This window comes from Phaseolus vulgaris, chromosome 7 (assembly GCF_051622355.1).
Source record: "Phaseolus vulgaris cultivar YP4 chromosome 7, ASM5162235v1, whole genome shotgun sequence".
NCBI classification, from domain to species: domain Eukaryota; kingdom Viridiplantae; phylum Streptophyta; class Magnoliopsida; order Fabales; family Fabaceae; genus Phaseolus; species Phaseolus vulgaris.
In genome coordinates, this window is record NC_143504.1 from 58,405,194 (window position 1) to 58,432,669 (window position 27,476).

The window sequence follows — 27,476 nt, forward strand, 5'->3', positions numbered from 1 at the left end:
GGAAAGAAAAAGTCATACTAAAACCCTAAAACACCTCAAAATTTGGCCTTTTATCCTCATTCCCCTAAAAAAAAATAAAGAGACTCTCTCATTTAAAGCATGTATATATAACATAATAATATTACAACATAAATAGAGGCTGCTACCAAAATAATAATAAGTGAATTGTGAGTGTAGGTTTCAAAGAGAGCAATTCATTTATTTGATGAATTTAAAATTCTTTGAAGTAAAATGAGTTATTTGTTGATAATTATTATTAAATAACTTGAAAATTTCTCAAGGTAAATAGAAACAAACATATTTTAATGCAATTTTTATTCAAGATTATTGATGTCTCTTGATTCTTCCTAAATGTGCCTTGAAAAGATGATAAAATATGTAATCATCATTTCAAATAATTAACACTCTTTCAAACTATCCCAACAATTAAGTCATATGCATGTACTGGATTAAAGTTCAACATTCATTCATTTGACAAGTTGACACAAATGTCATACAATTTTGGAATGTCTTGCATAGGAAAATTTGTAGCCAAAACCTAGGTTTTATAATGGTGCTTGTGGAGTACCTTGAAATGTACGATTGACACTAACCCACACTCCAATCCTAGAAATAAAATACTTTAGTGATATTAATTAAGTATTTGTATATATTTTTTTATTTTCTGTGTCCAACTACAAAGAAAATCATAAATTAGAAATCAATATTTAGAAACAAAAAATAATTAGTTGCTATAGTGACTAAATTAGAGACTATTTTAGAGACTAAAAAAAGTTTGGTTTCTAAATTAGTCTCTATTATTGTTAAATAGTTTATAAATTGGTATCTAATTAGCTACCAAGATTTTAACTATCAATTATTTAGATTCTAAATTTGGTAGCAAAAATCTTGGTTGCTACCAATCTATAAACCATTTAACAATAATAGATTTTTTTTTAATTTATAAAATAATATATAATTTAGTCACTATAACAACTAATTATTTTTTATTTATAAAAATTGGTTTCTATTTCATGATTTTCTTGTAGTGATATGAATTCTATAACTTGACTTAAGTGTTAAAGTAGTATTATATTTTTGACATAAGAATGATAGTTTTTATGTTAAAATTAGTGTAGATTCACCAACAATCTTGAATAATCTTTAATCTTATTCTATTTATGTTTCATAACCTAATTTTAGGTAGATGCCTCTAGAACATTTGAGATGCCCAAAAATGAAGGGAAGAACATGGATATAAATGAAAAAAATGGGGAAGGAAGAAGTGAAGTTTAGTTAAAAGTGTGGGAGAATTAAAGAATTAGGGCAAAGGGATCCCTACAAAAATGGTGTAAAGAAGATAATCTCTTGAAGCCAACCTGTAAAGGCAAGTTGTCCCACAGAGATAGGACTCTCTACTCTTCATGTTGTCTTCACAAAGGAGATTATTGATCCAACGGTAGATGCATGAATGTGTAGGTTGAAGAAGAGAGATCCTAACCCTACTTTTGAAGCAATAGCATCCACATGCTGTGACTAGACCATCAAGTCAAATATGTGCTATACTTTCTTCCATCACCAAGAGAAATTGTAATATTAAATAAAAATGAAAAATAAAATTAATAAAAAATACAAAAATATCTAACAAACATTGGCTACATTTATTATTCATATTATAAATGTTGACTTCTTGCATAGTGGAGGGTTTGTTCATATGAAATTTATGCAATGGCCATGCATTAGTGGTACCACCTAAGTCACCACCACTCAAAGTGGAATTCAAAGTTTTACCAATATAAAAAACTTGTGGATTAATAATGTGTTTAATTCATAAAGTTTATGGCTAGGGTTGCCTTACCAATATAAAAAACTTGTGGACGATATGATAAGAATGATTAATGAAAAAAATTTAATCATAGACACATATATTCTTCTTAAATTTAGTATTTTTTTTAATTATTTATTTTCAAGTATAATAATTAACAGTATTTACTATTAAAATCCGATACAAAGATCAGAGTGTGCTATATCTCTTGATCACATGAGACTAACCCTAATCACAAGTTAATATCATTTTTTTAATAAAAAATAAAATAAATAAAATAGAACACTTTAGGAATATCCTAATCCTTATTTAAATACCAAATAAAATTTACTACCTAACTTATAAACTAAAAACATTAAAAACTAACATATAAAATAAGTTTAGACAGATTATTAATATTGATATTTGTTATTTGTGTCCATTTTTAGAAACACTAAGTTTAGGTTTTCGTAGTAAGAAGTGTAAATGTGATTTTCATAAACTAAAATCATTATAATTTATCTCTCTATATATATTAATATTTAATTTTTTATTTTAGTTATTTTGACTTTGTTTCATTAATCTAAACACAATTAAACTTGAATCTCATAAATAGTTTTAAGTAAATATTGATAAAAAACATTTAATCTTTATTGAAAAACTTACCTATTTAATTTTAGTGGAATCTTCTCCCCGAGTCATTTATTGGTGAAAAGACATTTTAATAATCCCTAACAGAATCTCACTTTTTTATTCATAGAATTTGAAATTGAAACCTACTTAAAATTAAAAGAATTGAGTCCAATACACTTAAGAAAACAATGTGCATATTTAATTTTAACATTGTAAATAATTAATTTTGTTTTGTTTATAAAGAAATATATTTGATCAAGTTTTAAACACTTTTTCAATTAAATTTCTATTAAAATTTTGTTTTTAACATACTTTTTATTTTCATTTAAATATGGTGTTGTTTGTTTTTATTGTCAACAGAATGATGTAACCTTTATTTATATCTTGTTGTCTCAAATTCACAGATAAACCATATACTTAATTCTCAAACTTTTTTTATCAACTCCTTTTTCCACTCTCTTAAAGTGAGTTGACTTATAAAAACGAGGTGGTTGTACTAATTACAAAAAATTTTAAAAAAAATATGTAAGCTAATTAACAAGTTAGAGATAAAAATGAAAAACCATTTATACAATTAACTACAAATTAAATAATTTTTTTTTTTAAAAATAAAATAAAAATAGTTAAACCGGAATACTAAGAAACCGGAATAGGATATTTCTGTGAAGATTCGTTCCGGTGTAAAGGAAAGCGCGTAAACCGTTATTTTTCTGGTTGGAATGAGAGTGAAATAATGTGTAACAAACAAACAAATTTGCGTGTATCTATCTGTCTTACATTGGAAATTTAACCTTAGCCAAGGTTAGGTAAAACTTAAGGTGGAGTTTCTAACGCCGTAATAATGGGGTTGTTGACTCCACTATTCCCTGTTTGGTAATCTCTTTTTTTTTAGCTTTTGAAACGTATTATTACTATTAGGCTTTTCCGTGACAGTAGTTAGAAGAGATTATCCATTCATTTTCCTTTTCTTGCGTATATTCAACTTCATTTGTTAAGGTTTTTCTTTGCTTCTTCGTTATATTTAAGGAAGATGCCATGTTCCCACATACTCTATCATATAACATTTTTGGACTTACATGCAAATTTAAATTTTAAATTATGATACAAAATGCATAACCTAAGTTTCATCACATGTGTATGTTGAATAATATTGATAGGGATACTGTAACAGCTTCTATTCATGGATTTATTTAGTTAAATGTTTTATGATAAATAAATAATTTTTCAAAAAACTAGTCTATAAAATTAATCATAATGATGTTATTTGTCTTTGATATGCTAAGTAAAATTTACTTTATAATATTTATTTTAAATTGTAATAAAATATCATAATTAGGGTTATTTGTTTTTGATATGCTAGTATTGAGATGGTGAATTCAATTGCATTTTAACTACTTTCATACTTTCCTTCTAAGTAATTGGAAATCAATAACACAGTGTTGTGCATGTGTTCTTGTAATCTTCCTTGCAACAACAATGGTGTATTTAGTAATCTAAAAGATTGCCCTATTTATCATTTATTCTTGAAGATTAAGGTTCTGAATCATGACTCAATAAACAAAAATATAAAAGTTAATTATGTTTTCTGACTTATTTTAAACACTTATTTGCAGTTACTCTTTTTGCATTGTCTTTGCCAATAAGCAAAGTCTAAGGATACAGTGGAATTGTATTTTTTTTTTAAGATTGTGCAATTATAATTTTTAAGACTGTTATCCAATATTATTATATACATAAATTGCATTTAATAAGATAATTAATTTACTGATTAACTTATTTATGAGTTAGTTTTGTCAATATGAAAATATTTGATAAAATATATGAAAGCAGTTCATTATAAAAGTTTATAATTTAAGAATATGGATATGCTATTTAATTTTCTTTTATTATTATTAATTTTATAATTAATATATTTTTAATTATTTTATTTATTACTATTTTTAACTAAAATTTAATTTATTAGTCATAAAAAGAAAGATTTCATTTAATTTTTACTATAATAGTAGATCTTTATTTATGATTTAGGTAAGTTTTTGTAATTTTCATAATAAATGTTTAGAAAGAAATTTCAAATATGATATCTTTTATCATTTCTAAGATAATAACTCATTCTGTAGGAGAAATCTTTTATTTCTTCTTTTAATATAAGATATTGTAAATAATAAATATTATATTTAAGATTTTTTAAAATATACTATCTTATTAACTAGTATAGTCAAACACAACCTTAAATATTAAATTAATCATTTGTTTTTTTTTCTCTTTTAGTGAATATATGGTTGAGTATATTTTTGGAATCTAAAGTTGTGAAAATTGACCAGAGAAACTAATTAATAAAAAATATATAATAAAATATTTTTGTTTACATTACCTTATTTCTAAAAGCTTAATGTAAATACTCTCAAAAACACATTTCACCAATGAAATAAAATTTAATCATCCACATAAGTTATAATTATCGCATATTTATGATTCCTAAATAAAAAAACCATGATTTACACAAAGTTAATAATTCCTAATATGATTTTTAAAAATTTAGCAAACGTTCATTATGTTATTTCATACAACTTTTAATTAAAATTATAAAATTAAATCTTTATTTTTTCATGATTAAAAACCTTCTCCGTTGCAATTTTTTTATGAAATTTAAACAAATAATAAACAAACGGACAGTTTAAAAGCTTTTCTGTTATAAATATCACACCCAAAACTTTCGTTGACTTTTTCAGCACCCATTTTAAAAAAATACATCTAAAACAGTTTTTAATTAATGCTACTATAAAAGCTTTTATATTTACAGTACACGCGTATTAATTTTTTTTTTTCTTTTTGGCCCAATTTTTTTAACTAATACTAACATTGTAGCTTAATGGCTATTCAAATTCTTGGTAACATTTTAATTTTTAAAATTAATCATTCAACAATTAATTTTAAATTTTGTTATGACTTTAAAAATTAATAAGGTAAAAAAAAAAATATGGTGATAAATTAAATTTCTTAAATGAGGTGTATCCTGACAAAACCAATAAAAGTTGCTTTAATTGTAATTTTATCTTTTGTACTCAGAAAAATGACAAAATGACGTTAATATAACAGCGTCCCAATCCTTCCGAGTTTCGCACTTTCTTTCGTTTTCCGTTTCTCTCTCTCTTACTCTCTTTCTCTCTCTCTCTGTTTTCCTTCTGACCGGACGACACCGTTTTGAGCACATGGTGGTGAAGATGATGCGGTGGAGGCCGTGGCCGCCGCTGGTGTCGAAGAAGTACGAGGTTAGGCTCGTGGTGAAGACCCTCACTCTCCATGGCTGCGATCTGGTGCGGCCAGCCGCAGATAAAGGTCTGGTACTCCAGATTAAGTGGAAGGGACCCAAACTCACGCTTAGCTCGCTGCGTCGAAACGCCACAGTCAGGAACTTCACCAGAGAGGCGCAACCTCAACCCAACGACGTCGTTTTATGGGACGAGGAGTTTCACACGCTCTGCACCCTCTCTGCCTACAAAGACAATGCCTTTCACCCTTGGGAGATCGCTTTCTCTCTCTTCAATGTCTCTCTCTCTTTCTCTCTCTCTCTCTTTCTATATTTCTCTTTTCTCTTCTGCTGCAATTTTAGAATTTTAGATTGATTTTGTTTTGGGGTTTTCTAATTTATCGTAAATTGAATTTTTTTATTAAAAAAAAGTGATTTTTGGGGTTGATTGGAAAGGGGGTGTTTTTCTTTCTTTTTTTCTTGTTTTTGTGAATTATAATAATTATTGTTCCTTTGAATTTGATTTTAATTGGGTGGTTTTGTGTTGCAGGGTTTGAATCAAAGGTCAAAGACTAAAGTTCCTGTGGTTGGAACCGCGTCTTTGAATCTGGCTGAATTTGCATCTGTGGTTGATCAAAAGGATTTTGATTTGAACATTCCTATTACAGTTTCTGGTGGTGCTGTGGAATCTTCTCCTTCACTCAGTGTATGTCTATCATCGACGATTTTTTTGTTGGTTCTGTTGAGAGACTATGATGATTTTTTTATTCAACATTGCGCCTTTGTGTTTGTTGTTTTTTGTGTTTATAGTGGTAGCTTTTGGTTGTTGTTTGCAGATATCGATTAGTTTGGTGGAATTAAGAGCGGCTCAAGAGAGCACAGATATAGTTCATAAATCAATAGTGCCTGTGCCTTCTTCACCCTTGGTTCAGCCAGGAGAAACTACCTTGGCTGAGAAAGATGAGCTTTCGACCTTCAAAGCTGGTCTTCGGAAAGTGAAGATTTTGACCGAGTTTGTGTCTGTTATGAAGGCAAAGAAAGCCTGCCATGAGGAGGAGGGGAGTGAGGGCAATTTCTCTGGCAGGAGTGAGGATGGTGAATACAACTACCCTTTTGACTCTGATTCACTTGATGATTTCGAAGAGGGTGAGTCCGATGAGGTTAAGGAGGATTCCAGTGTGAGGAAGTCGTTTAGTTATGGAAAACTGGCCTATGCAAATGCTGGAGGGGCGTTTTATTCCAGCATGAGGGTGAATGGTGAGGACGAAGACTGGGTTTACTACAGCAATCATAGATCAGATGTTGGGATTTCGCACAAAGACGATTCAACCGTGTCAGCGACCGAGCCTTCTGTGTTGCAGAGCTCAAGGCGTAGTATACTTCCTTGGAGGAAGAGGAAGTTGAGTTTCAGATCTCCTAAATCTAAGGGGGAGCCATTGTTAAAGAAGGCTTATGGTGAGGAAGGTGGTGATGACATTGATTATGATCGCAGACAGCTTAGCTCTGATGAATCCCTTTCACTCGGGGTAAGAATTTGTTTGCTTGTTGTCATTGATTTCATTAATCTATATGTTATGGCACACACAAAAGAAAGAATAGATTGCTGGGTGTCCTGAAAATTGATTCTTTGGTCTTTGTGACGATTGATTCGTACTTGTGGACTAGTAATCTGACATTTATGGCAGGCCATGTATGTTTAAGGAATTAGTGACAGTAACTTCTGAACTTTTAGGGGTACTCTTGAAAATTGTTGTTAATTAATGTTTTACTGTATGACTGTCTTGCAGAAGACTGAGGATGATTCAGGTGCTAATCGATCATCAGTATCTGAATTTGGGGATGACAATTTTGCTGTTGGGAGTTGGGAGCAGAAAGAAGTATTGAGTCGTGATGGCCACATGAAACTCCAGACACAGGTCTTCTTTGCCTCAATTGATCAGCGTAGTGAACGTGCAGCAGGTGAGAGTGCATGTACTGCTCTTGTTGCTGTAATAGCCGATTGGTTCCAAAACAATCACGATCTTATGCCGATAAAGTCCCAATTTGATAGTCTTATTCGAGATGGCTCATTGGAATGGAGGAACTTGTGTGAAAACCAAACCTATAGGGAGCGATTCCCTGACAAACATTTTGATCTTGATACAGTCATTCAAGCCAAAATCCGCCCTCTTTCTGTGGTTCCTGGCAAATCCTTTATTGGATTTTTTCATCCAGAAGTTATGGATGAAGGCAGATTTGATTTTCTGCATGGGGCGATGTCCTTTGATAACATCTGGGATGAGATAAGTCGTGCTGGACAGGAGTGCACTAGTAATGATGAACCCCAGATTTACATTATTAGCTGGAACGACCATTTCTTCATCCTCAAAGTTGAACCTGATGCTTACTGCATAATTGACACTTTGGGAGAGAGGCTCTATGAAGGATGCAATCAGGCATATATCTTGAAATTTGACAGCAACACGGTAATATACAAAATGCAAGATGTTGCTCAAGGGTCAGGAGAAAAAACTGGTAATGACCTGCAAACTGTTGCAGAAGTATTAGAGCAGAATGACAGGCAAATCCAGCCAATCAGTGGTAAAGAGGTGGATTCTGTTGTGGAGACAGAAGAACAGGTGAAGAATGACCAGGAAGAGGAGGTTGTGTGCCGAGGGAAGGAAGCATGCAAAGAATATATCAAAAGCTTCTTGGCAGCGATCCCTATCAGAGAATTGGAAACGGATGTCAAGAAAGGTTTAATATCATCCACTCAAACGCCATTCCATCATAGACTACAAATTGAGTTTCACTACACTCAGTTTTTGCCGTCTTATGTTGCACCTCCAGTGGCTGAACCATCCATGACCATGCCAGATACTCTTGCTCTCGCAGTAACTGAGGTTTCCGCATGATTTTACTGTATATTGGACAAAATGCGGTTATTCTAACTAGTCTCACTACTTTAAGAGTGTTTTCTGATTTGAATTAACAAAAAGGCCTTGTTTTGCTTCATCTTTCTAAGGAAGAGTATCTGTAAATGACTCTGTAATTTCCTTTCTCATGTGAGCTCAAACTTTTGGCACCTAACATGTAGTTTGCAAAAGACCTGTGAATTGGCTTTATAAACATTTTGCACTCTGGATTCCAATTTTTAGTTTTTATTTTTTACTGATAGCAGTGGTATTTTCAACTGTTCACTTACACCAGGGAATATTTGATCTTGTTGGCTATTATTCCACCTTGTTATGGTTTCAATGTTTACAATAGTTTAGTACTTCGTTTTTGTTTTCATATATAGTTGTTAAAAGTATATCAAACGTTTGACAATGACAACTGGTTAGAGTATTTTTCATTCTCAAATTGTCTATTTTAGTAGTTATAATCAAAGTATGTCTACGAATTACATTGGAATACACTTTTACTAGTCGGATTGAAGTGTCTTCTAATGTAAAATAATGCATCAGGTTGGGGGAAAATGCATAATGCATATATAATACACCATAATCAATGCTTCAATTGCTAGAAAATCGGCGAGTTTATTAACTACACGTGTAATCTCCAAGCATATCAGGTCTGCATCATGAATGATATCATCAACAAATGTGCATCATGTGAATAACGGTTGGGGTTTTCTGTGGATCCATATCCAAAACATCTCCCCATGTCTCATCAGTCTATATAGTTCAATTGTAGCTGCTTAATCACTTCTCAAATTCATTATATATATTAGATTTTCAAAGATTTTAGTCAGTCACAATGACATGATCGATCCATATAACAGAAACTTTATGATCGATCTTTCTTTCTGGTTTGAAAAATTCAACAAGAGTTTTACAAGTAGAATTAGTTTCTTATGTAGTAAATAATAATGATAGTATCATAAGTAAAATTAAACTAATCCTGACTTAAATGGAAGTGGTTTTAACAAGAAAAACCTAAGACTGATAAGATACACATAATGTAGTGAGATTCTACTGAGATGACAGAAAACATGTGATGGGGTGTAACATGTTGATTCTGAGATAGATGTTGATGTGAGTTGGTTCCAAAGGTTGGAGAGAAGTAAGGTTATAGAGGGTGGTCTAGAATTAGAGTAAAGTGAAGAACAGAGCAAGTAAAATGCACTTTTTCTTTTCCCTCATTGCACTCTTCCTTTCTAATTTTGGTGATGAGAAACTGTGCCAATGGGTTTGTCTTTACCATGTTTGATCCTTTTGTTTGCCCAAAGGCAAGGAAAACTGAGCTACAAAGTACAATCCAGTCACAAATAGCATAGCATATTCGTTTTGTGATTATTGTATTATTATTTTAATTGTTAGAGGTTTTTCTTTCTCAAATAATGAATAACAATGCGAGGGAAAATGTGCATGAATGTCTCAGATTCTGTACGAAATATGTGTACCAATTGAGATGTTGCATGCTTGTGATTTTTATTTAACCAATGAATTTCACGATTCCCTCGAAAATAGGCTTGGATTCTTCGCATAATTACTTTTGGGAAAAAGTAGTTTATTAGTATTATTTCCAGGGATCGATAAAAAAAGTGCTTTTATAGGTAAATTTGAGATTATTTTGGATTAATTAACAGTTTAGATTCTTGGATAACAACATAGAAAAACGTACAAAGTTATTTTTCCTGAACAATTTTTATTCTAAATTTCCCTAGTGTGACACCAAGGACATTTAGTAATTAATAGAAATGAAAGTATAGTTAATTTATATGAATGATTAAAATATTTAAATCTAAGTGAAGAACACTTTACATGGCATTTTCGACTGCAAAACGATGTTTTTCTTTATTTCAAAATTCGTTGAGTTTATTTGCCATGGTTTACTTAATAGTATAAACAGAATTTTATTTCTTAAGTATAGTATTTTTTTTCTCTGTTTTTTTTTTCCAAATAAAATATATCATTTAACTTTTCAATATTTGTTTTCAAGCAAACAAGCTAATTTTATTTTTCAATTAAATCATACAAAGCAGCATAATATTTTAAAAAGAGGTATATTTAAAAGTTTAAATGTATTTTAGCATGTCTTATTAAATATTTTAAAAGTTTCTAGGGTTTGTTTGGATTGAGGGTTACAAATTGAGATAGAAAAGATCAGAAGCATTAGCAAGAAAATCTTTTGTGGGCTTTATCATGTCAGATTTATGCTGGCCCTTCTTATAATGTTCCTTTTCTTGATCCACTTTTAATTTTCTTTATCAATTCGTTGACTATTTTTTTAGTAAATATATAATATTAAACTGTCAAAATAGAGTTGGTGTGAAGATTAACCCAAAAAATCTTCAAAATGGGTTAAGTCAAACCATTTAAAAATTAATTTTTGTATATATATAATATCTTTATTTATTGATTTATTATGTAGTCACAAAGAATACCAATAGTAATTAACTTTGATATTGGAAGTACTATGCTGAAGCAATCTTAAGGCTAAAACTTCTTCTAGTTCATAATTTTCTTTCCACAAACCCAAATAAAAAAAATGTGAATTTTTCGTATTTATCCCCTTCTATAACACATGCTTTTCTTTTTATCTATGAAATTTTTTTGACAATGATAAAATGTAATGCAATTGGTACTTACGAGGGGTTTGAATGAAAAATATCCACTGAGTTGATACATGTTTTTTCAATAATTAATGCATAAGTTATCACTTAAAAAATATCAGTATATGGCATGGATAAAAAATAAAAAATTTATATGACCAAAATAATTTTTTTATTAAGAATGTAAAAGTTTGTAGGATAAAAACAAAACAACATATTAATTAAGAGTCTTACTCACTTACCATCTAACTTTTTTTTTTTATAAAATTTTCGTGTTAGGCATCATTATGTAACTTGACATCTAAGCTAAACTGACACCTCAAGTAACAACAATCATCTGCCATCACATGAAAAAATATTATTAAAAAAAAGAAAAAAGAAAGAAAATACAAAAATATGGGGGGACTAGACCAAAACCCATATGTTAACACAAACGATACATAGGTAGATTATACCTATTCATAAAGAATTCTAAGAAGAGACTAGCTGGGAGTCTATTATACCAATGAAAAGATTCTCTATGAATAAATCCTAAATTAGCCAACTTATCAGCACACGCATTCCCTTCACGAAAAATATGAGTTACCCTAAACCTGATTGTCCCACAAAAATTAAGACAAGTATTCCATCGATTCTAAAGCATCCACGGAACATTAGTCCTAGCAGTAAATGCAGCACAAACCAAGGCAGAATCACATTCAAGCCAGACATTAGTAAGTCCCATTTTTTGAGCTTCCTCCATAGCATGTATAACTCCATAAAACTTAGCAACTAAAGCAGTTTGAACTTCAAGAAACGCTGAAAAAGCACCAATAAATTCTCCCATACTCCCACGAAAAATACCTCCACAAGTAGCAAGACCAGGATACCCCCTAGCAGCCCCATCAGTATTAATTTTGACCCAGCCTGGTGAAGGAAATTCCCATCTAATAGGAAGAGGACGAAGAACTTTACCACTACGAGTCTTAATACCGAAAAACTTAATCACGTTGAAGTCCAACATATCATTCTTCATTGAAGCTTTAGACGAATTTCCCACTAGACAAGTTAAATCTTTAATTATCGAAATAGCCTTAGAAACCCCAATCTTATCCTGAAATCTAGCATAATTCCTCATACGCCATATCATCTATATAGAAAAGGTTATCATCGCAAGCTTAATCAATTTAACCAAAGGACTACCATCACTCTTAATAAAAGAAAGTATATCATCCTTATTAGAGAAATGAGAAGTAAGAAAAATTTGTCGTACCCAACTCCAAATATGCAATGCGTTAGAACATTCAAAAAATAGATGTTGAATAGATTCCTCTTGCTTTTCACAAAGCGAACACATAGAACATTTATGCAAATCCTTATTCTGAATATGTTGATCTGTAGGAAGTCGTCCATGAAAACTCACTTACCATCTAACTTATCACTTAATAGATATTAGAAGATGAGACATATAGAAGCAAACATAAATTGTTTATCCAAAGACTAAAATAAGAATAAAAATTTATTAAAAATACTATTTTATAAAAATTCATTCCTAATGCCATACATTCAGGAAGATACTATTTTATACTCAATAAGGCATATGGTTCATTTTCTTTTTTATTATATAGTGTTTTGTTTTAAAACTCTAAAGTTAATTTGAAAGTTTTTTCCACATTTGTTTTGTTATTTATATAAATAAAAGTTGACATCATATATGTTTTTTAAAATACACTAAAAGTGCATCATCGACAAAATTCACATTTTATATAAAATTATTAAATAAAAATCAATTTTAAAATATAAAAATTAATTAATTGATATATTAAAAAAATAATTAATTAGTATATTAACTAAATTAGATACTATTTTAGATAATAAAAAAAAATTGATTTTTAAATTAATTTTTATTATTAATAAGTAATTTTTAAATTGGTATCTAATTAACTACTAAGATTTTTATTATCAAAAATTGATAATTAAAACCTTGATAACTAATCAAATAGCAATTTAAAAACTATTTATCAGATATATAGAAACTAATTTAAAAATTATTTTTTTTTATTTTTAAAATAATATTTAATTTAATCAATATAATAATTAATTATTTTTATTTTTTAAAATTAATTTTTATTTAATGATTTGAACTAGTAAGTTGAAACACATACACATGCAAGTTGGTAAAATTTCAATTGGTTTTTTATCTTTCATATTTTATTTAATTTGGTTTCTTATCTTGAAAAAGAAAAATTGTCCTGTAGGTTTCTAAAGTGGTTCTTTCCCAACAACATTCATCTTCTTCCTCCCCAACTTGCTTACGTTACCCCCACAAATAATAACTTCGAAAACATCCAAACAATTAAAAAACCAAAGAAAGAAGAAAGAAACCATATTCATCAAAAACCAATTTTGCTTAAAAATAAGAACCAATAGTATAATTTAGCCTCTCTTGTGTGGATATACAAGTAAATAACATCACACAATGTTCATCAATAAGATAGACAAATATATAAGGAAAACACATGGTTTGTGTTTTCTAATCCCTCAAAGAACTTCAACACATTTTACTTTCTGATCATGCTGTGGATCATAGAAGAAGGATCTGGTAATACAGGGTGTTCAGCAGTTTGTACAAATAATTATATAGATCTGTTTCTGATCATAGACTTAAACAACCAATGTAAATTACATATCCGCAACAGAGGAACCAAACCCAATATCAAAACCAAATGTAATGCAAGTTAACTCATGCTTGTTTCCATCGAACATCTTCATCTTCAAAGAGTATGAACCCTGCAAATACAAGATCATAAGTTAGCATTGAACAAGAAATGGCACCACATTGTATAATACATGTCAATGTCATAACATGAGTATGAGGATTTCTTTCCAAAATTCCAATGATTATAAGAGAAACCCAGATCAGGAAGTGAGACATTGGACTAGCTGCAAACCTGCACTTTCACAGATAGATAAATAGAAAGATTTCTTCTTCCACCTAACTACACACACATGCACAAGGAATGAACAGAACAGTGACTCACAGGTGGAGTGAATCCAGGTAAAAGTTGTGAATGAGCAATAACAAAATCACCAATGGAAACAGGGCATGTGGTTTCTCCACAAAGATCATGAGTCTCACTATGTATGTGCCATCCGAAATAAGACACATCAATCACTAGCTTTCCTCCTGACAATGCCTTATCTGCATCATGAAATGCTTGATTTAGAGAAAATAGGGAAATTATTTATCCACCAAAACCTCATTCACCTCTACCAGAATACACAGTGGTACCAATTCCCTTCACATTCCCAAATAAACTTTCTTTCTACATTCAGAATATATGCATACAAACAATCAACAACAAAAGTTTTATTCAGCTATCTGGGCTTGTAACAAGAGCCATGTTAGTGAGAACAGAATAAACAAATAAATAAGCTAATAGCAAACCTTCAACACAGAACACCATATGCTTGGAATGGAGACTGTAACATAAAACTAAAATATAATAAAAACGAAAGGAAACAAGTATCATAACAAACATATTAAATCACAGAGTACCTGTAGTTGCAGCAATGCTGAATGTAGCAGGTTGGCCTCTTGCGATGGGATCAGGAGATATATCAACCCCACTGACCTCAACATCGTACTCAGCTTTCTTATCTGAGACAACAATAGTTTGTTCAATATCGATAAAAACAGCAGTATAATGCAACAAAACATATCTAATTATTAAATTATAAGACTAAATCAAGGAGAAAAACCCTTCAAAACTAAAAGACAACTTCAAATAATTATTCAATACGTTAACTCAACTCAGCAAAACTGATTATTCGATTACACTCACATAAAAATCTCCCCAATGGTAAATCTCCCAATTGAATAAAACTGATGCCAAGAAACAAATAAAAATAAAACGAAATATTTAGGCATGACCCAATACAATAGAAAACCGTACAGAGAAACCCAATTGTTTAATAACACAATTTCGGGGGAAAGTTTAAAACTTTCAAACCCCAAATCAAGGAAACAATATTCAATTAAAGAATATAGTACTAAAGGTTTAAAAAACCGGCCACAGTAATTTTGGGGGTTTCTGCAATCACAGTTCCAGTACCAGACCTTATTCCCACAACATCAAGAATTGCACCATGAAAAAGCTTCTACAACTACAATTTGAAATCTTTAACCCAAAAAAAGAAAAAAGAAAGCTTGATAAGATCATATTGGAGAAAAAAAAAAGCAGGAGAAAGGGTAAAGGGATTAACCGCAATAGTGAATATCTGTGGCGTTGGTGAATGCCCAGAGAAGAAAGAGAGTTGAAAAGAAGAAGAAGAACTTGGAGTTTATAATTTCCATGGTGAAGTGTGGTTGGAAAGAGCTCAAGCAACTTTGCTTCCGCAGGTTAACTTCTGAATGTTCTTCTCCGACACGATTTATAGGAATGGATAAGAATTAAGGATATTATTTATAGTTTCTGTTTTTTGTTTTTCTATTTTGTTTGTTTAATTTTCGCTGGCGACCCTTAATTGCAAAACAATATTAATATAATTTTAGATAAATGACACGTTTCCACATCGTGTTTTCCAATTTTATATATGTTACAGTAAATTATACAAAATTATATAAATATGTTTACTTTTTTAAATATTTACAGCAACATTTTTAAAGGGGTTATGTATAATGTTTTTCTTCTTCTTTAAATTAGTTATTAGTTTATCTAATATACCTATTTTATCATATTAGTTTTTAGTTTATTTTATGTTTGTAATATAACTTTTATAACTAGATCTTACCAACTGAATGTGACATATGAAATAACACATAATAAGAGGCAAGACTTTAGCAGCATGGATGAAAAATACTAAAATTTTAAATTTTAAAATAAAAATATCAAATTTTTATAGAAATTAAAATAAATAACTGATATATTTTAATATAAAATAATTTTAAAATAAATACTTATTATTTTTTTGATTTTTTAAAAGTATTATATTATTTTTATAAAAAATACTTAAAAATAATATACATTGTAATTTTTTAAATTTATACTTAATTTCACAATGGTAAAATTATTACATTTTAAACAATTGAATCTAAAGAATGAAAAGATAGAAAATGTTCGTGTAATTTCACGAAATCTTATAATTAGTGTATTTATTTTATCTTTTACATTTCAGTTAGTTGCATAGGCTTAATAAAATTTTAAGAATTTTTATTGAGTTTTTATTTTAAAATTATGTTCTATTAAATGTTTTAAATGCTTAAAATATTTATTTATATTTTTTAGTATTAGTTATTTAATTTTGTTATCAGCAAAATGATGTAATTATTATTTTTATTTGAACAAGTCACATCCCTCCTTAATTCTCTTTGACTCGTACTTTCTTTGACTTGTACGTCAACTCATTCTTGAAAAAAAGAAAAAATGAGTTGATCGACTACTTAGAAGTAATAAGAGATAAAAGAAAATGACTACAAAAGATAAATAAACTCATATTATTCACCTATCCTAATTTTGATGAGAAATTCACACATTGACCAATTATGGATATATGTACGAGTAATATTCAATTTTTTAATTAGGTATGAAATAGAGATGAGTATGTATCATCTCGTCCTTGGTCCCATACTTGTTCGCGTTTTAAATGATTAAAAGATTCATAGTTTATTAGGTAACCTAAAACCTTATTTTCATTATTCTCGCTTATCTTTTAGTTTTCTTTCATTTGGAAAATCCTCATTTCTTTCTTTTGCGATAATTTTTCATTTTTTCTTTCAATTGTTGTTCGACTTGTTTAATATTCACAAAGTTCACTCAAAATTCAGAGGTATATCCTTTCGTCACTACCTTGATTACACTTTTTTTTTTGTGATTTATGTATTGCATTTAAGGAAATACAAACCTCAATTTCATTAAATCAAATAATTTTCTGGACATACATTTGATTATTTCTACTTCTTTTCCATATCTGTATTCATTGTTTATTTTTTTTCACATGAGAATATCTAACTCTCAACTTTAAGTGTTCAATCGTGTAAACCCTTAAAATGTTTGTCCTTTTGACATTGAGACATTGATAATATTATGGTTTCTTTATTGTGATTTTACTTTTATTTTGGAAAAAACTATTTAATTAATACTTGAAATAGTAAGGGTGCGGGTGTGAGAACATGTATGAGTATTTCCATTACCAAATGAGAATAAGGATGAAACAAAAATTTCATACTCATTAGAGATAGGAATGAGGATGTGAATGATTTTTTACTTTGGAGATGAGGATAAGGATAATCAAATCTTGCACTCGTCTTACCTTTTTGTCATCCTTTGGAATGAGTTAACTAGTGGAGTGATATCAAAAAAATCTTGTAGGTTTGATCGTCTCCTATTAGTTTGTCCCTGTGAAGGCAATGTTGCCTTCATTATGTTACTTTAGGTTGGAATGTAGACTTTGCGCTCATCATGTGTGGAGAGCATCCAGTATTCAGGGACAAGCTTCGTTCCTGGCCTCTTATGGTACAACACATATGTAACATGAATTATGAACACTTTTGGTACCAAAATTTTCTTACATCCTTTCTTGTTAGTTTGTAGTAGATGTTGTTTATGTTTGCATATGATACTTAAGTGTCTAGACTTCCAACTATTATAAGTAGTTTTAACATATTTCTCACTTTTCAGGTCATATCTTAGGCCAAACTTATCACATGCATGTCTAGCGTTAGAAAAGATAAATTTTAAAACTTCAAAGCTTTTAAAAAAATTTGAAAAATCATTTTGCATCATGTTGTTTTACCTTCTAGACATTTTAAGTTCTCTTCATATGTAATGCGAGTCTAGTTTAGGCGGAACATCTTCTTTTCAGTTCATAACTAATTCTCTTTGAGCTTTGCATTTTCAAAGGTAAAAGATCCAAATCTTTGGTTTAATTTCAAATATTGTTCAAGGATTTTTTTTTCAAAAGATCTTCATAAGAAAGATCATTCTTATCATTTTCATCACATGTGAATGTGATGAGTCAAATGATGTTTAAAAAGAAAGATTAAAGTTAGAAGTTTCTTCATTCTCTATGTATACCATGAGGCATAGATTCACTTGCTCTATGTGTGATCCAAAATCAGAGCATAAGTTTGAGTCTTCCCACATAGCCATCATGCTTATCTTTTTTAATATGGACTTTCTCTTATGCTTGGGGCACTCCATCTTCATGTGTCTTGGTCGTCTATATTCATGGCATATGATCTCTTGATCATCTTCCTTCCCTTTTTTTTTACTAATTTTTCATTGTCTTTTGATCTTTCATTTAAGAATCTCCTTAACTATTTTGACATCCTAGATATTTTCTTATTAGTTGAGTTGTTTGATGCAATTTTAAAAGTATCATTCTCCTCATTTATACACGAGGTGATATCAACTTGTGGTTAGTGGCCTATGTGGTGGAGTGTTAACCATGTAAACTCATTAAATAAAACATATATCTTGACTTTAATAATGATCTCATCATATAATTTAAGACATAAGGTGGTGAAAAAATGAAGAAAGTTCATATATTAGGCTTGTATAAGTAGATATATGAATCACTTGGTAAATGTTAGTCTCTAGTAGGAATATGTTAGTCTCTAGTAGGAATGTACTTAATACGTGTCTTTGAAAAAATATTTTTATCAATTGCATTGTACATTGGGATGTGATTGAAGATTCTAACATTGATGTAATGAATATATGGTGTATGCTAATGTGTGTGCAGTAAATGTTAGTCTCTGGTAGGAATGTACTTAATTTCAATGTGTCTTCAAAAAGATATCTTGAAAATTATATTGTACATTGAGGATGTAACTAAGGATTCTAACATTAATGTAATGAATATATGGTGCATGCTAATGTGTGTGCCTCTGCCTATGTTTGGATGTGCAACCATAATGGTATTAACACATGTGACTATAGTAGCATGTGTGATAGAGTGATAGTCTTATCGTATAAATAAAAATACCAGGTGATGGAAAATGAAAAATTAAAGAATGTTCATACATCAAATTTGGATAAGACATTAACCTCTCAATTAGATATTAGTATATAGTCTTTAGTAAAAATATGATTAATATTAATATTAATATGTCTTTCAGAAGACATTTTATGACCGTTACATAATACATTTTAAATTCCAAATACATATAAATTTTTTACATACACACTTGTATACGGATGGAAAGTTGTAACTTACTCTCCATTTTCTGAGATAGTTTAAAATTTAGAAGCACAAAGAACTCCATATAAGAAGTATAAAGTCAAATGTTGGAAAAAAAAACTATTTTGGCATATAGTAAATACTTACCATTTGCTGTACTTAATTAATTATTAAAAAAAATGTTGTTGAAAAAGAAATGATTAGATTGAGAGTGCAATTGAAAAGCTCATGAAAAAAATGATCCACAGGTATAAATGTATTAACTCAGAAGCCGAATATGGAAGGTCAAATGAGGTTGCCATTCTTAATCTAGAAACCAGTTAATGCATTCAAAAGATCACAAAAAGCTCGTGCTTGGCCAAACCAGAGTCTGAGTATTCCTATAAATTCAACCCAAACATTCATCTGTCACACATCTCATACTCATTTTTCATACCATATCAGATAATATAGCTCACAGTAACACATGGATTCCAAAAACATGGCAAAGAAGAACCTCAAAAAGACCAGAGGTCGTCAAAAGATTGAGATAAAAAAGATGAGCAATGAGCACAACCTTCGTGTCACATTCTCCAAGCGTCGTACTGGGATTTTCAAGAAAGCAAGTGAGCTTGCTACCCTCTGTGGTGTGGACATCGCTGTGATCATGTTTTCACCAAGTAGTCAGGTATATGTTTTCACCAAGTAAAGTTCTTTTCACGTGGTTTTCCATTCATTTCCATTGAGATTTGGTTTTGAAGTCTACAGAACATGAAAAATGTATGTGAGCAAGTTGATCTTGACTATATTTTGTATAAGGGTTGAGACACTCTTGAAATGTCTTTGTAAGGGTTAGGACATTCTTGAAGTGTCTTATTTTATTTTATTTATTCGATAAAAAATAAAATAATCAAGGTTGAAAAAAACTATATCTATAGTAAATAAAGACATTTAACATGTTACAGGATGCCTTTTTTGTATTCTCATAATTCTTTGTTATACATAGTGTGTTATTTAGTAGATTAAACATTAACATTTTATTTTGAGACATGTTTATGTAGTGTGTGGTAAAGTTTGTGATTTTCAAAGGTTGTTCATGGCATTAGATTGTTGAAAAGTGTCTTAAGTTGTATTATAATAGTTTATATTCTGTGATTGATCTATTACTTTTGTATATGTTATGAGATTGATCTTGTTCTTTTCTATATAAAGATTAAAACACCTCTCAAATGTTTCATTTTATTTTATTTATTTATTGCTAAAAAAATAGATATTCTCTTTCGGAAGCCCTAACGTGGATCCTGTTATCCAACGCTACACGGCGCAAGGACCACCTCCCCTCCTCACGTTGGACCTCAACGAGGCTCACAGCACCGTGGACGAGGGAGAACTCCATGCTCAACTCAACAACTTGTCTGACCAGATGACTGCGGAGAAGAAGCATGAAGAGGCTCTCAAACGTCTGATGAAGGTATGCATGTACTCAATTAATAGTTGTTGATAGGGTGACAGATTAGTCTTTGAGTTTCAAATCGTTTTTTAGTTAGTTGGGACAGGGTAGTCAGTCAATATTTTCTTGAAATTTATATCTTTTTTGTTTTATAAGAATGTTGAGTCACCCCTAAAATGTATCACATTTATTATATTTTTTCTTACTGATTAAAAAAACGCTCTGATGAAGGATGTGGAGGAACACTCTTGGTGGGCCATACCGATGGAAAACATGAATGATTCACAACTCGAGAAGTGCAAGAAGATGTTGGAGGATCTGAAGGAACGTGTGAATGAGAAACGTGAGAAACTCCTCCTTCAGAGCACTTTTTCTTATAACTCACAAACTCAGTTTTTCACAGGTGGAAACTCCTTTTCAAGTGTGAATAACACTGAGACTATACATCCACCATTGTCGTTGTAGAAATGGGTCTTGTTTGATAGATGGAAGCATTTTTGTGCCAATGTGCATGGACTCTCACGTGGAAGATCTACTCATGAGATGATGCCCTATTTAAGTTCTTAGTATCTGTTTGTTGATTTTTGTTAAGAATGAACACTGGCTTAATCGGTTTCATGTTTTTGACATGGTTTAGGATTGATTACCTAGGGTTCTAGTTTTCATTGTCTTCAATAATCTTCATCAAGTGTTGGTGAAGTGTGTTTTCTTTATGTAGTTTTTGTTTTCTGACCAGACACTGTAATAGGGCATGTAGTTTCCTCATGTTATGTTATTGGAATGAAAAGGGCATCTCACTAAAAATAAATATCTTTTTTTTTTTTAACTTAGTTGAGTATTTTGAATTTTGTTCACATTCTTGAAGAAAAATCCAATAATATATTATTTGAAATAAATTTTATACCAAGTTACTAATTATATTTTAATTCAAATAATACATAAAAATTAATAAACAATATGAACGAAAAAATCTTACGTTGGTCTAAATACACTTCATTATTTAGAAAGCTCTTTGGATTGGGATAATTTAGAATTACTTCAACCTATACTCTAAATAAAGAAATGTAGTAAGAATTTTTTATAAGCAAATAATAAAATGGATAAACTAGAGCATTTCAAAGATATTCTAACCCATATAAAAGAAATTCGAGACATATCCATGTTATTGAAAATTACGAAAAGATTCGTATACGACAAAAAAAAAACCTTAGAAAAAAATAAACAGTGATTAAAACATAGGCTAAATCCAATTTTATCATATTTATGTTTTATAGGCTTGTTATTTGGAAGCTAAATTATAGATGAATCAAAACGTTTTGTATATTGGTCGAAACTTTCCTCAAATACTTTAAATTTATTTTATTTATTTTTTACAAATTGAAATATTAACAAATTGTATGATTTTACTTCTATCACATACTAATAATCATTATAACTATTTAATAATTTTGGTTTTATAATAAATAAAATAATTTAATAATTATAATTAATTTTAGTGTTGAAACTATATAATAAACTATATAATTTAATATTAATTTTAGTTTTTATTTCAAGTACTAATATATTGATAGTCAATGCTAATTATATACAAGGTCACTATCACTTACTTAATTATTTAATAAAATATTAAATCATTAATAATTAAACTAAATGTTACTAGTATTATATGATTATAAAATGATCATATTATTAAAAAAAATTATTAATTAATTAAACCTGGAAAGAGTAGTCAAACATCATTTTTCTTTTCATTCACATAAGGTTGACTCGGTGAAGGATTGTGATTTTAAAAATTGATAAGATGTGTGTTTATGGTGGTATTTTAAACCAAGATCTTTGGAATTTTGAACTAATTTTGATTGTTCTTGCTTCCACCAAAATAGGTCGAGTTGAAGAGATCTAAAACAGATTCAACAAGGTTTTACCCATACGTTGAAAGAATAGATAAGAGAAAAAAATATGGATCAATACCTTATATATTAATTTAAAAATTATTTTATAAATTTTTATTAATAATAAAAACTATTTTAAATATATATCAATGATTAATTATTTTTTATGTTTAAATAATAGTATATATTTTCTTTTAATATAAACGAGATTGATCTTATACATAATCACTTTGTAAGAAGACAAAACTTACGTATGCATCTCCTTAGATGTTTTTGACTTGTTCAATTAGAATTAGAGTTACACTTGAGTAATCCATTTTTTTACATTTTTATAAGCAAATTATTATTAAGATATAAAACAAATCGATTCTAATTATAAATCAAAGCCAGAAGCTCTTATATAAAACTATATCTATATTTTGTCATTAAAAAAAATATTATGAATGAAAAGTGATACATTAACAATATATAATTTTTTCTTTATCTAAAATTTTAATTTTTGTATAAAATAAAAAAAATCATTTTTTATATTATTAATTAGAAATTATATAGTGGAGTATTTACCAATATACCACCAGGTTCTCAAGCTTCCATAGCAGAAAAAAATGAAACATTAATTTCAGGAGTTTTTCTAGCTCCTACTCATGATGAACCAATATATCTGTCAAATTTCAACATTTTTTGTTTTGTTTTGGAGAAAGGGTACAGAAGAGAAGAATTTACATATAGAATGAATCAATAAAGTACTTTATGAAATTTTGATAATCCTTAACCTTGGTGCTAGTGCTACAACAATGCAAAATCATTTGAAACTATGAATTAATCTCGCCTTGTTGCTAATGGGACAACTTCTGCAAGAGGTGTTGAGAGAGGTGTTGGGATAGGAGATGTTCTGCAGAGAGGACAAGTTGGATGCAGCCTCAACCATGGATCTATGCACTTCAGGTGAAACACATGTTCACAATCTGGCAATACCCTTAGCACATCAGAACTTTTGTAATCTCCCAGACATATGGAACAGCTTGTTGCAGTGGAATCAGATTTCCTCTGCTTGGCTTCAGAGTACAGCATCTTGGGGTAGTTCATGATTGTGGCTTCATCTAGTCCAACATCAACAATGGTGTGGTGTGGCTCAAGGAATTGTGGGCCAGTGGAAGTTCTTCTCCTGGGAGCAGATGGCAACTGTGACCTGGTGCAGAAGTAGGAGGTGAGTGTGATGGTTGTGATAAGCAGAAGAATCCCAATTGAGATTCCTATGCCCATGCCAAAGCCACTTATGTTGCTGGAGCCAAGGAACCCAGATGAATCAGTTGTGTTGTTCTCCATCTTGATGATATTTTTTAGTATTTCAGAGATACTTCAACTCTTATACAAGAGACGAGAACTTACTCAAACCTGTAACCTTGAAGAGACTTAGTCTTCCTTACCTTACCTTTAATCTCTTGTAATCACCCAACTGTTATGACTTTGCACCTCTAACCATTATTGTTTTTAATAGATCTATACGAACCAATGGTTTCAGACACCGATCAAAGTAAGAAAAATATGTTAAGAGTACCTTTTATGTTGATGATGATATGAAATCATGCAAAAAGTGGTTGCTAGAAGATGGTTTTGGATTGAAGGAGGTTAAGAAAAGTGTTTATGATAGCCATGGCGTTGCAATGAAGAAGTGTTGGTGATTTGGGTTGTGGAAGATTTGATGCTAGAAAGTCAACGGAAAGAGAGAGAGAGAGAAGGTTAAGAAATGAAGGGTTGCGTTTGAATGAAGGAAAGAGATGTATTTAGGATTAAGTAATGAGGCATTGCATGTGAATACATTCCAGTTTCTCAACGTTAGATTATGTTTACATGTTCAGTGGTTTGTTCAGGTCAATGATCCCTGATGTCAATATTTCCATTGATTTCTTTCTTTCAAAGATGATTATATTAGAAAACCTTATCTGTCACTGGTCAATGCTTGAGAATGGCCACGTTCCATGCATTACTGGGAAAGTTGTGAATCAACTTTTATTATTTTTTGGCTTATAGTATGTTGTAGATTAAATGTTATGCTTCATCATTGCAGATTAAATGTTACGCTATTTTTTTAATTTAACCTTTTGTACATATAGGTTGTACTTATATTAAGTATATAGGAAATAATGCTTTTGGAAATTGTCTTCACTTCGTTTTTATCGTTGTTGATGGAGATCCCACGTCGACAGAGATAAAGATATTTCATTGTATATAAATTGGTGCAAACCTCTATGAACCGATTTTATGGGATTGAGTTAAACTTAAAAAATCCATTTTATAATATGGTATTAGAGTCATTCTCACGTACTTTTCACATATAGACTTTCAACTTGATTAGTTCCCCTCTAGTTAATTTATTATATAATTGTAGTTTAGTTTTGTAATCAAAAGTATTTTTCTGTTTCACCTGTGTAGTTAAAGCCATCACCAACTACATTAATAGCAAAATATATTTTATTTAATAATAGAATCCTTAAGTTTAAAAAAAGTCAAACTGCACTAGAGTAAACAAATTGCGTATGGATCAGCCCTTCTATTTTAAATTAAAAGTATGAAATATATTAATAATTGGATCAAACTCTTGTAAGGTAGTGAGATGATTAAATGTACAAGTTAAAAATAATAATTGTATGACTATAACACTTGATTACATGAGAGTATATTTTGATAATTTTGTAATTTATAATATATTAATGGCAGTTTTAAACGTTAACTTTGTTTGATCAATATAACAAAATTGACAAATTTCAGTAGCTAAATCCACTTGCACTGCTTTAATTTTTATATCTAAAAAACATAAAAAAAAAAACTATAATATTTTGACATTTGTACTCTTGATCCGTCACAACATCGTTTCTATTAATATAAAGTCATAATATTATGTATACATTTTTTCTTAAATTTTTTATTTTTTCTCGTTGTAACTAAATTAAAAAATAAAAAAAACTTGTTTCTATTTTTTTTAAGAAAATCTAAAGGTGACAACCATAACTTAATTTGAATAACTTATATATATATATATATATATATATATATATATATATATGAAAAATGCGTTAAATGGACATATGAGGTGACAACTATTCCTTAAAAAAGAAAAATTCCTTGATATAGGACTAAGTGTCATAACATTAAGAATTTTTTTAAAAAATTATAAGATAAAAAATAAGGATGAGTGTAATATTATTTAAATAGAGTGGTTAAGTATAATCTATTTTAAAGCATGATTACATAAACCACTGGCTTCGCACATGTGAAGTGGCCAATTATTTTATGCATATAACCCAAATAGGGTTCATAATATTATTTAGTGTTAAATCTTCTTTTAAAATTAAAAAAAAAAATCATTTCATCTGTTAACATGTTTTGTTTTTAATTGTTTTTTTTTATACTTTTTTTCTGAACTCAATGTCAAAATTTTGCTCTTCTTCGATTGAGTGTTTGGCTTCTTCTCTGACTTTTGATTTCAGTCCCTCTCCTTCTCGTGGTTATACTTGTTTTTTTAGAAAAAACTATTTTGACAGCTCATAATTTTTTCTTAGTTCTATTTAACAACCCTGTATATTAATAAAATATTAAATTAAAATATTAATAAAACTAGTTATAGAATGGTAATATAAACTTTGATGAATATCGAACTACCAAGTCCCATTATTTTATTTATGAGCGTGTTTAGACAACTTTAATGTCAGTTTGATAACTATATATAATTTCAAAACACTAATTTACAAATGATCAAGTATCAATTTTCATTGCTAATATGTTTTATTTTACACAAATCCTTCTTTATCTTCTCCCAAGTGTGCATAATCAAAATAAAACATCTATTTAAGACATGCATAATTCATTTACGAACTTATTTGTCACCTTATCAATGTCACTAATAAAAAAACATGTATGTTGTGTGGAGTGGAGTGCATGAGTAAAAAATGAGATGGGAGTGGTTTAAACAGAAGAGAAAAAGATTAGGATAAATATGTAATATTAATAATAAAATAGAAGGGATGTGTGTTCAGCAAAAGAGGGAATGTAAATAGAAAGCAGCCTAATAAAAACATTGTAAGATGATATGATTTAAGCAGTTTCTTCCTGCACCCCACATTTTTCTTCATGTACCCCCATAAGGTTGCGCAAAGACAAAACTGACCCTATATAAAACTGTACATTTATTTTGTGTGCATTCCGGATTATGATATCCAGAAAATTTTCAGATTGGCGCTTCTAGTAAAATTTTGGATTGGTGCGTCCAGTAATCTCCTGGATTAGTGTTTTCGGTAGTACATGAATGAGTTAATCCAAAATAAAAAAAAATGCAGAACATCCATAATTGAAAAAATCATTGTGGATCCGACAATCCATAATTCAAAATATGTATTCTGGAATCAAAAATCCATAATTGAAAAAAAGCATTCCAGATTTAGTAATCCAGAAATCAACAATTTATGAAAACTTTATTTCTGGAACACCCTCTCATTCAAAAAACAACATGATTCACTTTCAGATTGATGAAATCCATAGCACACTCTTAGATCCCGAATTCAAATAACAGGTGAAGGTCAGTTTCGGAATTTACAAAATTATGGGGGTGTAGGAAGAAAAATGTAGGGGTGCAGGAAGAAACTGTCAATGATTTAATATGGGCTTATAAATCTGATCTTCTTCATCCAGCCCAATGGCACTGTGGCTCCAGCTCAACAACAGCAAGTTTGCTTCTGTAATTCAACTTGATAATTGTCTCACGAATCATTGATTATTTGATTATTTTAGAACAACTT

General features: G+C 29.7%; 4 protein-coding genes across 4 annotated transcripts; 2 read left to right on the forward strand and 2 right to left on the reverse strand.

Moving 5' to 3' along the window:
• Window positions 1-5,474: 5,474 nt before the first annotated feature.
• On the forward strand, window positions 5,475-8,793 carry LOC137830731 (structural maintenance of chromosomes flexible hinge domain protein). Its single transcript, XM_068638228.1, has 4 exons — window positions 5,475-5,961; window positions 6,214-6,369; window positions 6,500-7,189; window positions 7,451-8,793. The coding sequence occupies exons 1-4, from the start codon at window positions 5,626-5,628 to the stop codon at window positions 8,555-8,557; spliced, it is 2,289 nt and encodes a 762-aa protein (XP_068494329.1). The 5' UTR covers window positions 5,475-5,625; the 3' UTR covers window positions 8,558-8,793.
• A 4,867-nt stretch (window positions 8,794-13,660) lies between these two features.
• On the reverse strand, window positions 13,661-15,622 carry LOC137830732 (Immunoglobulin E-set superfamily protein). Its single transcript, XM_068638230.2, has 4 exons — window positions 15,445-15,622; window positions 14,738-14,839; window positions 14,220-14,380; window positions 13,661-13,968 (listed from the first exon to the last, which is right to left on the reverse strand). Exons 1-4 carry the CDS (start codon window positions 15,533-15,535, stop codon window positions 13,861-13,863), a joined length of 462 nt encoding a protein of 153 aa, XP_068494331.1. The 5' UTR covers window positions 15,536-15,622; the 3' UTR covers window positions 13,661-13,860.
• Window positions 15,623-19,828: 4,206 nt separating this feature from the next.
• Window positions 19,829-21,307, forward strand: LOC137829473 (agamous-like MADS-box protein AGL62). Its single transcript, XM_068636274.2, has 3 exons — window positions 19,829-20,029; window positions 20,612-20,812; window positions 21,023-21,307. Exons 1-3 carry the CDS (start codon window positions 19,829-19,831, stop codon window positions 21,254-21,256), a joined length of 636 nt encoding a protein of 211 aa, XP_068492375.1. The 3' UTR covers window positions 21,257-21,307.
• Window positions 21,308-23,406: 2,099 nt separating this feature from the next.
• LOC137830733 (RING/U-box superfamily protein) lies at window positions 23,407-24,213 on the reverse strand. Its single transcript, XM_068638231.2, has one exon. It carries the CDS (start codon window positions 24,007-24,009, stop codon window positions 23,503-23,505), a length of 507 nt encoding a protein of 168 aa, XP_068494332.1. The 5' UTR covers window positions 24,010-24,213; the 3' UTR covers window positions 23,407-23,502.
• Window positions 24,214-27,476: the final 3,263 nt, after the last annotated feature.